General features: G+C 52.8%; 1 protein-coding gene across 6 annotated transcripts in view; it reads left to right on the forward strand.

Annotated features, from left to right (window-relative positions):
* Positions 1–13,404, forward strand: part of TRAPPC9 (trafficking protein particle complex subunit 9) — a 386,159-nt gene that overhangs the window by 249,936 nt on the left and 122,819 nt on the right. Inside the window, exon 20 of one of the 6 annotated variants that reach the window (XM_061438522.1) lies at positions 8,314–8,405. The exons of the other annotated variants lie outside the window; for them this stretch is intronic. Coding sequence (XP_061294506.1) covers positions 8,314–8,383 — 70 coding nt within the window. The 3' untranslated portion in view covers positions 8,384–8,405. Of the gene's footprint in view, positions 1–8,313; positions 8,406–13,404 lie in introns of those variants that run through there. 6 annotated transcript variants of the gene reach the window in all.

A 13,404-nucleotide genomic window follows, 5' to 3' on the forward strand; every position in this document is an offset into this window, starting at 1 on the left:
CCCTGGCACGTCTGTCTGCCCTGGGAGCCACCTCTGGGCGGGGGTCACGTTCTCATTGTCACCCTGCTGGCTCCCCGCCTAGGGCCTAGGAACTGAATTGGATCACTTTCTGTATCATTCAGTTTAGGCTGTTTCTCTGCAGTAACAAAAGACCTCGAATCTTAGTTGTTTAGTAAACAGAAAGGTTTGTTCCTGGTTCAGGTTCTGTGAGCACCACAGTTTAGCTTTGCTCCATTTTGCTTTCACTCGTGAGCCATGTGCTGGTTTGGAGGAGAGAAATAGGGAAAGGGACAGGCCACACAGCAGCTGGGGAGCTCTCTGCTTGGATGTGGCCCGTGTCTCTTCTGCATATTGCGTTAGTCAAGCGAGTCACAGGACAGCCTGGAGTCAAAGAGGGATTGGTGGGCAGTGCTGCAGGAAGGGCGCTGAGATGTGGACGGGGCTGCGGTCCAAGTATGTCCTCGGTGTCTAAGGGGAATGACCGCGCTTCTTTGTCTTCATCTTTGATTTTTGCTGTCTGTAAAAGATGGCTGCTTTTGTCCCATATGAACGTATAACGTGACAGTTGACTCTGCATTCTTTTGTTCTCCACATCGTTTCAGAAGGTGTTACCAGAATCCCCATCATGTCCTAAGCGCCACACTGGTGCCTTGCGGGAAGGGGCACACAGACATACCCACGCTGCCTGGCGTGATGCGCATGTGTGCTCGGCGTGGAAATAAACCCCTGGTTGTCTCAGTCGGGCTTAACTGGGCAGCTGTGGTCAGACTCAGGCCACTGGCTGAGAGCCCAGCCTCTGCGCTCAGGCTTCGGGAACACGGGGACCAGAAAGGGATGGGTGTGTGAAACCTGGCGGGCGCTGGGCATCACACTGCCAGCCTTACACACTTGCTTATGGAGCCGCAGCAGCCTGCAGTGAGGGCACCCCGAGTCCATCTGATAAAGAGGGGGCTGAAACCATGGCCGCCCTGTCCCCCATTGGAGAAGTTCGGGCAGGTAGGGCCAGAGGCCTCGCATGTCCTGCCCCACGCGCAGGCGTCCAGTGAGGACTGGATGCGGGGCACCTGGTGTCTGGTCTGCTGCTCTGGCGTCACCTGGCACGACCTCGCCCCGTGTTCAGCTCCCCTCTAGGACGAGATGGTCAAGCCAGGGCCCGCATCCCTCTGCCCTGGAACCCTCGCCTCGTAATGCGGAGCCTGGCCTGGAGGGAGCGCTTCTGTGTACTGGCCAGAGTCAGCCTCTTATTAGCATCCTGTTCAGTTCATTCGTTTTTTGTTTTTTTTTTTTCTTTCTCCTAGAATTGATATGTTCCAGGGACCTTTTTCTCTTTAAAAATGTCCATCCAGGATAACTCAGGCTGTCGTGCTGGGAGGCCCCCAGGACACTGGGCAGCCTTGCTTCCTTCGTGGCTGTGTGACAGTGGTTAGGTTAGAGGAAATTTTTTCATTTCCAATTAATCATTTTCCGTGAACCTGTTCTGCATTCGGCACGCAGCAGGCTCCCTGCTTAGCATGTAGCTGCCTCGCTCCCCCCTGGACTCCTCTCTCTTTTCTGTAAGTGATTGCATTGTTTGTGTTTGCACCGTGTGTTTTGGAGATGCTTCTGGAAGAAGGAGCAGAGATTCTGGTTGCTGAATGCTAATGGACACCTTGTGAGGGGCAGGGGGCACAGCTCCTGGAGATCAGGAGGCCAAGCTGCTTTGCTCTGGGAACCTTTGTTTTTGATGAGTAGTTCTGACAATAAAAAATCTGTGGAGGCACTGTCTCTGCTAAACGGGACCTGAGGCCCGCCTTGTTAGCTCATGTTCCGCAGCTCTGGACCTGAGAGGCGTGTGCCTGTCCCGGTCTGTTCAGAGGAGACGGAGCGCGGAGGACCTGATGTCTCTCCAGGTGTTTTGCCCGAGAAAAGCAATTTTCCACAGTATCACGTGGGGGAGATCTGCAAACTCAGGGAGCAGAACAGGCTAGCATTGGCAGCTGCAGAAGGCGTGTTTCAGACCACACAGGAGTGTTCTTAACTGCCCTTTGTACAGGCCCTGTGCCGGGTGCTGAGGGTCTGCAGACGAAAAAGCCGTATGCTCTGAGCAACTGAACTGAACTGAGAGTCACAGGGGGTGCAGGAGGGAGCCCTCCAGGGAACAAAGACAGACAGACTGACAGTCCTGTCTCCTGGGCAGCTCAGTGCAGATGGAGCCTGCAGTGAGGGGTGTGGAGCAGAGGCTGTGAGCGCCCCGCCCTGCGCCGCTGGGATCAGCATAACCCAAAGCGTTCTGTGCTCCGTCCTGGGGAGGAAGCCCGTCACTGTTCGGATAGTGTCATGGACGGCTTTCCTCTGCCTCCTTCTCTGAGTCATCTTCTCAAGTGCGCCTATTAATAGCACTAGGGGCAGAGTTCCTTGGTAGAAGTGTCTAAGTATTTTAGGGAAATTAAAAATCTAGCCTCTGTCAAACATTGTTTTTCCCCAGAATTTGCTGAGTGCCTGAAGTTACACAGTCTTGCCTTGTTTGGTTTTTTTCCCCTTATTTAATCTCTTAGTGTTTTCTTAAATACTCTTAGTATTCTTTTGGAGATGCAGTTCTTCTGAGTATTTGTAATGATTGTTGTGAAAAATACCTCTTAACAAACTTTGGAACCTGGAAGTTGGAAGGGGGCACTCTGAGATCCTCAGAGCCCTGACCCCTCCACACAGGTGGGGACCGGGAGGCCTCCGAGAAGGCACCGTGGCCTCTCCGCGGTCTCACCGCCACCTGCAGGGAGAGACAGGCGGGCTCCCGCCTCTAGGTCCCAGGGCCCCGGGTTCCTGACGGGCGTGGAGCCGGGGTGTCTGACAGAGAGAGAGTGCCACAGAGTCAAGTGTGGGCTGGTGCTCCGCCCTCTCCCCGGGGAACGGATTTCTCCCTTCTGTCCTCCTGGGGAGCGTGTCCGCCCTCCCAGGCTGGTCCAGACATTCTCTCTGCTGGAGGCTGGCCGACCCTCGAGACACCTCCTCCTCCTCTGTGTCCTGCGGTTCTCAGCACCAGGCCGCTGTTACACTCCACTGCTCCGGGACCAGGTCCGTGGGTGTCTCTCCCCAGCAGGTGGCGACTCTGGGGGCCACGCCTTCCTCGTCGTCCCTCTTCCCCCAGGGCCCAGTTCAGGACCAGGTGGTTAACAAGGGTGGGGGGTAGAGACGTCCATGTTCCAGTCCCCGGGACCTGGACACGTGTTTGCTTATGTGGCGGAAGGAACTCTGCGGATGTGTTGCATTAAAGACCCTGAGATGGGGAGATGACCTCGGTGTCTTTGGGCCGCCATAATGAAGTACAGCAGGCCAGAGGGCTTGGAAACAATAGAAGTTTCTCGTAGTCCTGGAGGCTGAGGTCTGAGCTCAGCTGTTGGTCCGGGGGTTTGCACCCAGGCCTCTGTGCCTCCGCTGCCTGCCCTTGCCCTGCACCTGGAGCTTCCAGGTGCTCCTGTCGGTCCTTACGTTGCTGGAGGGGGCGCCTTACCAAGTGGGCTTTGGGGGCACTGGTCAGAGTCAGCTTTTGTCCCATGTCCTCCTTGTCCCGGGGAGGGCAGGACTCCCTGTGGTCCATGGTGAGCATCTGGAGGAATGGGTCCTAGTCCTGTGGGTGCCCCCCCTCCCATGTCCGATCTCCTCCCTGAAGTGCCAGCGTGTCTGTGAACATCAAGGCACCACGTGCTGCAGCCTCAATGCAGGGCCGTTTGAGATCCTGTAACAAAGAGCACTGAAAGCTTCCGAGCCAGGGAGCGAGTGCCTCCTGGGAAGCTGTCCGGATGAAAATAAATCTCAACTGCAGAGTGAGGGCGAGCACAAGGGTGTTTATGTCTGTGTTATTTTTAGAAACCGGAATGTCCGACAGTAGGGCGTGATTAGTGAATTACGGTACGTTTGTATAATTGACAGTCATGCAGCCATCACAGATTGTGTTTCTGTAGAATTTGTAATGCTGAGCTCCGTTGTCACAATGAGGATTGTGATGCCAGCAGACTCGGGCAGGGGAGACAGGCTCCCTAGATGAGCGTGAAGGCAGCGCCCTGCCTGGAGTGGGAGGCCCTGGGGCCTGGCTCTGCGAGGCTGGGACGTCCCTGAGCTGCTGCTGAGACCCGGGCTTGGGAGGGGGCCGGGCCAGGTTCTTGCCAAGGCTCTTGGGCCATCCACAGCTCACAGCCGTCCAGGGCTGTGGGCCCTCCGGCCCTGGTCACTGTCCCTGACCCCCTGGCTCTGTGTCTGCCTGCTCACCACAGGGTGGACACTCATCGATGCCTCCAGAGGCTGGGAGGATCTGGAGTCCGTGACCTGGGATCAGGAGTGAGCACCCCCCGCCAGGCCCAGTCCTGCCATGCGGACAGTGTCCACTGCTTCACGGGTGGAGGTGGTGGGGCGTAAGCTGGGGTCTGTAATGTGACACACGGAGCGTGCAGATCAACGGACAGACGTGAGACCGGCTCGTAAGGCCACGTGACTGGAGGGAACTGCTGCAGTGCTCACAGGAAGAGAATCGCGGGGGAATCTTCTGTGTTTCTTGTTTTTATGTGCACTTGGTATTATTATTTGAAATATGTACAGGTTTTTTTTTTTTTTTTTTTTTTTGCGTTTCGTGGCCAGGTGTGTTTCAGCTTTCTGAAGCCGTGGTGTTCACCTGTCCGTGTTTCTTGTTCTGTGTGTCCATTTGGATGTGCTCTTTGCCCACAAGGAGTGCAGTGTCATCTCTGGGGACACGGTGGCCTCATCTTTCTCTGGGGTGGATTTGGACTTGACACTTTGGAACCTCACCTCATCTCCCGTTGCCGACCTGGGCACCTCCCAGAGTTCGCTGTCCCTCCAGGGCCCCCTGTACCGAGGGAGTCTTTGTTAGAGGTGCAGACGGCCTGTTCCCGACCACAAAAGAAAATCAAGTGAGAAGCATCTTTGGGGTCAGTGCTCCCTTGAGGGAAGGCTGCAGTGCTGAGATGATCACTGGGTGCAGCTGTCGAGCTCGCTTTTTCACTGCACTTATTCCCTCTTGGCAGCTGTAGAGTCCTTTTCAGTTACTTGTGCTCAGCCACCAAAGCCGCCTCCAGCATCCCAGTAAGAGTGTTGACCGGCTTCCTGTGTGTCATCTCCTGAGGCGACGAGGATGGGTTAGCTGACGGGCGGCTCCCAGCAGCCCCTTTGGGGCATGTAGGTAGCTTTCTTGAGTGGTCTCCGGGCAGCCCTCCAGCTGGTGGCTGGCACCCTGCCTCACCTTTGGCTGCTGCACTGGCCTTTGGGTTACCCTCTGTCTCCAGCTTTCTTCCCAGACAGAGTGCTCGTCTTTAGGCTCCTTCCTTCTGTTGACTTCACAGGACGCTCCTCCACGCAGTCTGCCCTCCCATCTCAGGATCGCATGTAGATATGCCATTGGCTTCCCACTTGAAATACTTGAAGCAAGCCTCTCCGCCTGTGCAGGGAAGTCTAAACACCTTCGTGTGCTCACAGACTCTCCGCCTTCCTTCCCTCCTGCTGGTAGGGGTGGGTTGAGGCCAGATGTTGGGTGGCGGGGTGGAAGGGTCCCCCGGCTTTGTCTCTCACATCGTCTTCCTTGATTCGTTCCTCGTTGGGTTGGAAGAGGAGAACTTGCCAGATGGGCAGGGCCGTGGACGCAGATGCTCAGAGGGCAGAGTGTGAAGTGGGAACGTGAACGTAAATGTCACGTGTTGTTTCCGCTGCCGCTGCCCTTGGGTGGCTGTGGAGTGGGGCCCTGGAGCCTCTGACCGCAGGTGACAGAGCCAGTGCTGCGGCAGCCCTGCGGGCCTACGCCTGATCAATGCCTGCGCGGCTCAGAAAGCCCGCGGGCCTGTGCCTGACTCAGTGCCTGCGCGGCTCAGAAAGCCCGCGGGCCTGTGCCTGACTCAGTGCCCGCGCGGCTCAGAAAGCCCGCGGGCCTGTGCCTGACTCAGTGCCCGCGCGGCTCAGAAAGCCCGTGGGCCTGCGCCTGACTCAGTGCCCGCGCGGCTCAGAAAGCCGATAAGGCGAAGATACGTTGAAAAGACGCAGGAAGAGAGGTGGGCTTCCTGAACCCCTGTGGGTCTTTGGGGATTTGAAAACAGAATTCAGCCTTGCGGAAGATCGATTCAGCTAGAAAAATCTTTCAGGGATTTTTATTGGCTTCATGTTGAAAATGCCACAACCATTAAAATATGAAAAGGAGAAAGTCCTTAACAATGTGGAATTGGCAACTAGGTGCAAAAAAGAAATTCCAGAAAGAAAATGATAAAGCGGGAGCCAGGCCCCCACCTCACACCGCCTGAGCAGAGCAAAGCTGCCCACCTTGATCCAGTGGTTCCTCCACGGAAATCCTATGAGAACAGCAAAAAGGGCCGGTCATTTCACACAGTCCGCTTTCACGGGAAGGCCCTTAGATGCTTGATCACTTGAGACATGAAGTGTTACCTCACAGTACATTTTGGAGCCAAAGGAGAAATAAAACAGTTGAGCAAAGTATGTCTCCCAGACTGACCTCTCCTCCCTCCCTGCAGCCTCTTTTTAAAAGCTTTGTGTTTTATATCGGAGTATAGCCCGCTAACAGTCATGTGGTAGTTTCAGGTGAACAACAGAGACTCAGCCATGCAAATCCATGCAGCCATTCTCCCCCGAACTCCCCTCCCACCCAGGCTGCCCAGCAGCATCGAGCAGAGTTCCCTGTGCTCTACAGCACGACCTTATCGGTTGTCCATTGTAAATGTCACGCTGAGTACATGTTCATCGCAGACTCCCTCACTGTCCCTTCCCCTCGTCCTTCTCCCCTCACCCCTGGAACCGTAAGTTCATTCTCTAAAGTCTGTTAGTTTCTTTCTGCTTTTTTCGTGCACTTGTACCATTTCTGTTTGGATTCCACGTATGAGGGGTGTCATTCGGTATACCTCCTCCTCTGCCTGACATCACTCAGTGCGCGCTCTTTTGCATTCTTTTCCGTTACGGTTTATCATAGAATACTGACTGCGGCTCCCTGTGCTGTGCAGTCGGACCTTGTCGTTTATCCATCCTGTATATGATAGTTTGCACCTGCTCGTCTCAAACTTCCACTCCTTCCCTGCCCCCTGCCCTTGGCAACCTCCAGCCTCTGGATACAGGTGAGGAGGAGAATCCCCTTTTCTCAGGGTCCCAGGACAGAGGCCAATAAAACATGGTCTCTACACTCAGAGGACTGGGAGAGGGAGATGGACAGGCGGACAGGTGACTGCCGCGCTGTGCTCACTGCTCTCTTTGGGGGACATATCCCGGAAGCTGGAGGATGAGCCCAGCCTGGAAGGAGGCCTGGCAGAGGTGCCGCCGGGGCTGGGTACCGAGCGTGGACGGCTCTCACAGCTCGGTGCAGCTCGGCGGGCAGCGGGGAGGGACGTGCCGGGGGCCAGGCAGGAGCATCCACAGGGGCAGGGGGCGAGCAGGATGCCTGGGGGTGCCGCGGGGACCCTCACGAGCCTCCCAGGCCCCTTGCTGGGCAGGCCTGCCCCGTCCACACTGGGCCTGTGGGTGGGATGGGGAGAGGCCCCTACCCTGAGGCTGGTGTGCATGCCCACGGCTGTCCGTCCATCCCACGTCACCCCAACCGTGTGGGGTGGCCCCTGGCCAGCCCAGTGCTCACACGTTCTGATTCCACATCCATCTGATCACATCTAATAACTGTTCATGTGGTACCGCCAACATGCTTTCAAATCCTAAACCCTAGGACCATGAAGAAACCTCTTAAGTTTAGAGGGGGTGACAACGATGCCCCAAGAGGCAGGGTCACAGCGAGGGGCGGGCTGTGGGTGGTGGCTGCTGCACGGACTCCACCTCTGTGGGGAGCTGGGAGGAGACAGGAGACAGGAGGCAGGAGGGGGCTGGCCATCTGCGGCTGGCCCACAGGGGCCTGCAGGACGTGGCCCGTGCGGCGTGATCATCTGACTTGTCGAGAGATTCAGAAACTCGACTGAATATCCAAAATGTTCCTGTATTTGAAACAGTGACTTGAGATTTTTTAAGAGGAGGCAGGCCAGATGTGTCTGTGAGCTGGGCGAGGCCGGCCAGCCCTCTGCGGACTCCCGGGCGGGTCTCTTGGTTGGCATGCGACCTCCTTGGTGGATCCGCCCTGGCACTGGGTCTCATTACTGACCGGAAGTCTCTCATCTGAACAGCTCTTCCAGCCGAGCTTTTCTTAACTCATCTCCTCTCCACCTCTCTCTGCATCGACACAAATTACTGGACAGTGAAATGGGAAAGAAACTGAAGCTAAAATTTATTTTAATTGGGGAACTTCTGCCATTATCCCTTCCAACCACCATTATCATCTTCATCATCTTCCTTTTACAGTTTCATGCCGTGCAAACCTCATAGTGCCAGATGGGAGGAAATGAAGCATCATGATGAAACGGGAAAATAAATAAAAATGCGAATGAATCAGACGATGCCCAAGGAGAGCCCGGACTCAGAGGAGCTGCCGGCCTGTGTTCAGGCAAGCCGGGGAGCCGTGCCCAGCTGTGCCGTGGCACATGGCCAGTGGGGACGTGGCAGGATCACACTCCAGCCAGGCCCCCCATGCCCAGGGCAGGGGACACAGTTCCCTTGTTGCCCAGGAGGCCACACTGCCCAGAGGGAGTGTGGGCACCTTGGCAAGGCCACAACTTGGCAAGGCTGCCCTAGCCTTATAGCTCCAGGGAGCCTCTCCCTCCAGGCTGTAGGGTGCTTTAGGCACTTGCTCCCAAGCCACATCCCTGGAGGCCGCCTCCCAGCAGAGGAGTCAGGCTGAAGGAGTTGGGGACAGGGCCGAGGCTGTGGCTGCCCCCATGCACACACTGCAGCGTGTTCACGGCAAGTGAAAGGGCCCTGGGGAGGCGCTTCCCATCCCCATGCTCACCAGGAGATGACAGACATGGGCCTCCCATCACTGGCTTTCTGGCAGGCCCAGCCACTCGGCAGGAGAACAGCTGATGAGAACATCCCTGTGGGCCTCGCCCCAGGAGCAGTGCAGCAGGGTGCAGAGGCCAGCACAGTGCCTGGGGTGGGGTACAGTGGGGTGTGCTATCAGTGTGTCCCCAGGGAGGGGCGGGGCATCCCCGTGCCCCTCAGCCCTTCTTACGGCTGCCAGCTGAGACAGGGCAGGCCTGGGACCCCCCATGATGGGACCCCAGGGATAGAGACCTGGCAGGTGAAGATCATCAGGCTGGTAGTCCCAGCTGTGGCCGACTAGGACTACCTCAGTGACAGTCACAGGGCAGAGCAGCCAGGCAGACAGCAGACGTGGGCAGAATGAGGCTCTGCAGTGCCAGGCTCGACTCTGGCCACCTGGGCTCAGGGCCCGGGTGTCTCTGCCCTACCTGGGCTCAGAGCCCGGGTGTCTCTGCCCCACCTGGGCTCAGGGCCTGGGTTTGTCATACACTCAGCAAACAACAACAAAAGACTACAGAGAAATACCCATTTAAATCACTACTAGTTTCTCATCATAAACTGTGGAAGCCAGAACCCATGCTGAACAATACTTTTAAAGTACAGAGAGGGAAGAGCTGTCAGCTGAAGTTCTTATAGCCAGTGAAAACATCCTTCAGGATGAAGGCGAAATAAAAACATTTCGATGAAGGAAAACTAAGAAACTGCCACCTCTTCTTCAAGAAATGCTTCAGCAAGTTCTTCAGGTTAAAGGCAGACAGAGCCAGGTGGAACTGGTTATTCAGGTAAAAGTGAGCACCACCAGAAATCCTAAACACTTGGGCAAACATTACGTACTTTTTTCTCTTCTTTCTTTTAAATACATAGGAATTCTTTTTAAAAAATTTAAAAATATGTGGTTAACAATGTGTATGAGTTTAATATGTTTGACAAGAACAGCAGAAAGAATAGAGGTGGGGCAAGTGAAGCCACGTGAGTTCATTTTATATGAAATGATATGATCTTTTAAGTAGATTATAAAAAATTAAAATTATATTTTAATCCCTTAGGTTACACTAAAAAATGTAAAGGAATGTAGGTAAAATGTCAACAGGTCAATTTAACTTACATATGTGGTGTGTGCATATATATATAGAGAGAAAACACAAGAGAAAGATAATAGCCAGAGACTGTTACAAGAGACAAAAAAGCAAAATTCAAGTGTATTTGGTCTAGAAGGGATGCAGTTTATGTAGGTGGGCTCAAATGAATGAACTTGAAAGCCTCCCCTGCAAACAGTGCGCTTACATTACCGTAGTGGAGTGGTTGTATAACTATCGCTCAGTCCAGTTCAGTCGCTCAGTCGTGTCCGACTCTTTGTGACCCCATGAATCGCAGCACGCCAGGCCTCCCTGTCCATCACCAACTCCCGGAGTTCACTCAGACCCACGTCCATTGAGTCAGTGAGTCCATCCAGCCATCTCATCCTCTATCATCCCCTTCTTCTCCTGCCCCCAATCCCTCCCAGCATCAGAGTCTTTTCCAATGAGTCAACTCTTCGCATGAGGTGGCCAAAGTACTGGAGTTTCAGCTTCAGCATCATTCCTTCCAAAGAAATCCCAGGGCTGATCTCCTTCAGAATGGACTGGTTGGATCTCCTTGCAGTCCAAGGGACTCTCAAGAGTCTTCTCTAACACCACAGTTCAAAAGCATCAATTCTTCGGTGCTCAGCTTTCTTCACAGTCCAACTCTCACATCCATACATGACCACTGGAAAAACCATAGCCTTGACTAGACGAACCTTTGTTGGCAAAGTAATGTCTCTGCTTTTCAATATTCTATCTAGGTTGGTCATAACTTTCCTTGCAAGGAGTAAGTGTCTTTTAATTTCATGGCTGCAGTCACCATCTGCAGTGATTTTGGAGGCCCCAAAAATAAAGTCTGACACTGTTTCCACTGTTTCCCCATCTATTTCCCATGAAGTGATGGGACCAGATGCCCTGATCTTCATTTTCTGAATGTTGGGTTTTAAGCCAACTTTTTCACTCTCCTCTTAAATACCCTTCAAGATGGAGTATTACCAAAGATAAAGAAGGAAGTCCGTGATGACGAAGCAGTCAGTCCATGAGCAGGGCATTGTCATCGTAAGTGTGTGGGTGTGTAATAACAGAGCTTCAAAGTACACAAGACAAAACCTACCTTCAACTGGAAGTGGTTACAGATAATTCCATAGTCATAACTGGGCATTTTAAGATCTTTCAGAAGTGATGAAAGTATTAAACCAAAAAACAAAAAAATTTAGTAAAGAAGTGAGTGGCACAGAGCTATCCACCACCTAACTGTATTTAGAGGACACTGCAGCAAACAGCTTCAGCATACACACCCTTTCCAAGTGTACAGCTGCGTTCACCAAGGTGAACTGTATGTTGGGCCGCAGAAGCAAGACATGGTATATTCGAAATGACTGAAATCACACAGAGAATCTGTGTGTATTAGACTCTAGTTAATGGTATATGTGTCAAGGTTTTTAGGGGAAAGTATACTGATGTTTGCAATTTACTTTAAAATGCATGAACAGAACATGAATTAATAGGTGGGTAAATACATAAATATGTTAATGATATGCAATAAAACAAATATAGCTAACTATTAATAGTAGGTGGTGGGTTTACCAGTCCTTATTGTAAAATTTTTTAACTTTACTATATGTTTGAAAATGTTCATAGTAACAATGGGAAAAAAATTCCATTATTTTTTAAATGGAAGTCTCAGAATACTTAAGACACCACTGTACATTGTAAATATCTTAGAGGGGGAATTGGCTATGTATTCAGTAATATTTCCCCAACTTATCCATCCCAGGAAACCCCCCACCCCATACCCTTTTAAGGAAGATCTCAAGGAAACAGAAATCCAAGAATCTATTGGTATAGCAGAATGGACCCAACCAAAATTTGCATCAGATAGCCCTGATCCGAGGTGGCTCAGTGGTGAAGACCTGGCCTGCCAGTGCAGGAGACGTGAGTTCAGTCCCTGGGTCCGGAAGATCCCCCAGAGAAGGAAATGGGAACCCACTCCAGTATCCTTGCCTGGGGAATTCCATGGACAGAGGAGCCTGGTGGGCTATAGTCCCCGTAGTTGCAAAAGGGTCAGACACGACTTAGCGACTAAACAACAGCAACAACACGATAAGACGTTTATTCTAATCTCTCTGATTCCTCGCTGTGCAATTCCTGTATCTTTCTGTTCCAGCACCTGTAGAATGGGGCCGATAGTTGCATCTGCTTGAGGGATTATTTGGGGATTAAATGGGACCAGAGGTGTGGAAACCCTCCCTCAGTGTCTGGCATCTTGTCGGCAGTGGGTAATTGCTAGTGACGGCCTCCTTCCCCCCTGACCCGGGAGCGGCGTGCCTGGAGCTCTGCCTCTCTGCCCCGTCTTTGGCAGCGCTGTTGTAATAGATGGGCCAGGGGCAAGGAGGAGGAACCGCGAGCGCTTCTCAGTGCGTTCCAGTGTCCCGACGGCCAGGCAGCTTCCGTGTCACCAAGAGTGGTTCCAGCACAAGGGGAGAGGCGGGTGCGTGGGCTAGGCTTTGCTGTGGGAGAGCCCGTAGGATCTTGCATGGAAAAGGCAGGCCTGGCAGAGAAGGGTTTTCACACCCTGCATGAGCAAATGGACAGAAATGAGTTTGTGATTAGATTGCAGGCTCTCCAAGCCCCCCTTGGCACCTCACCAGCCAGCGTGTTGTGGGGAAGCATGGTGACGTCATTACTGGGACATTGGTACCACAGGCCCCAGAGGAGACGAGCCATGTGCGACTCAGGTCGCCCCAGATATTCTGATGCTTCGGACTGAATTAAAGGGGAAGCCACCATTTTCATAAAGCACCGTGTACTCAGGCCCGTCAGCACCCCAGTAGCATGTACCGGGTGATGACGTGGATCTGGCGCCGTGAGAGGCACCGGGCAAAACCATGACAGGTGTTTCTCAGCCTGGGCCGGGGGCAGAGGCGTGAGAACAGCAGAGCAACGAGGGTAACACACCCCAAACCGCTCTCGCTTTAAACTATGTGTTGTCTTGTCCTTCTTGAAAAAGAGAATAAAGTGCTGATTATTCCCCTTAAAAGCCTTCCTCAAAGGACACAATGTTTCACCAACGAAATGGGTAGGTTCTGGGGCTCTGATTTCAGCACAGTGACCACAGTGAAGAGTACTCGATCACACACTTGAGGTCTGCTGAGAGGGCAGGTCTGAAATAGTCTCATTACACCAAAAACAACAAAAAAAGCACAGGCCAACACAATATTGTAAAGCAAATATCCTCCAGTAAAAAATTAGAAATATGTTAAAAAATATTTATTAAACCATTATGTAGATTCCAAAAGAGAAAAAACGTGTGTGAAGAGATGGACATGGAGTAACTTGATTGTAGCAATCATTCCACAGTGTATACATGTATCAAAACTTCCCACTGTACACTTTATGTAGATACAGCTTTTACTTGTTAGTTCCACCTCAGTAGTGTGTGTGTGTGTGTGTG

The sequence above is a fragment of the Bos javanicus genome, chromosome 14 (genome assembly GCF_032452875.1).
Source record: "Bos javanicus breed banteng chromosome 14, ARS-OSU_banteng_1.0, whole genome shotgun sequence".
Classification (NCBI taxonomy): domain Eukaryota; kingdom Metazoa; phylum Chordata; class Mammalia; order Artiodactyla; family Bovidae; genus Bos; species Bos javanicus.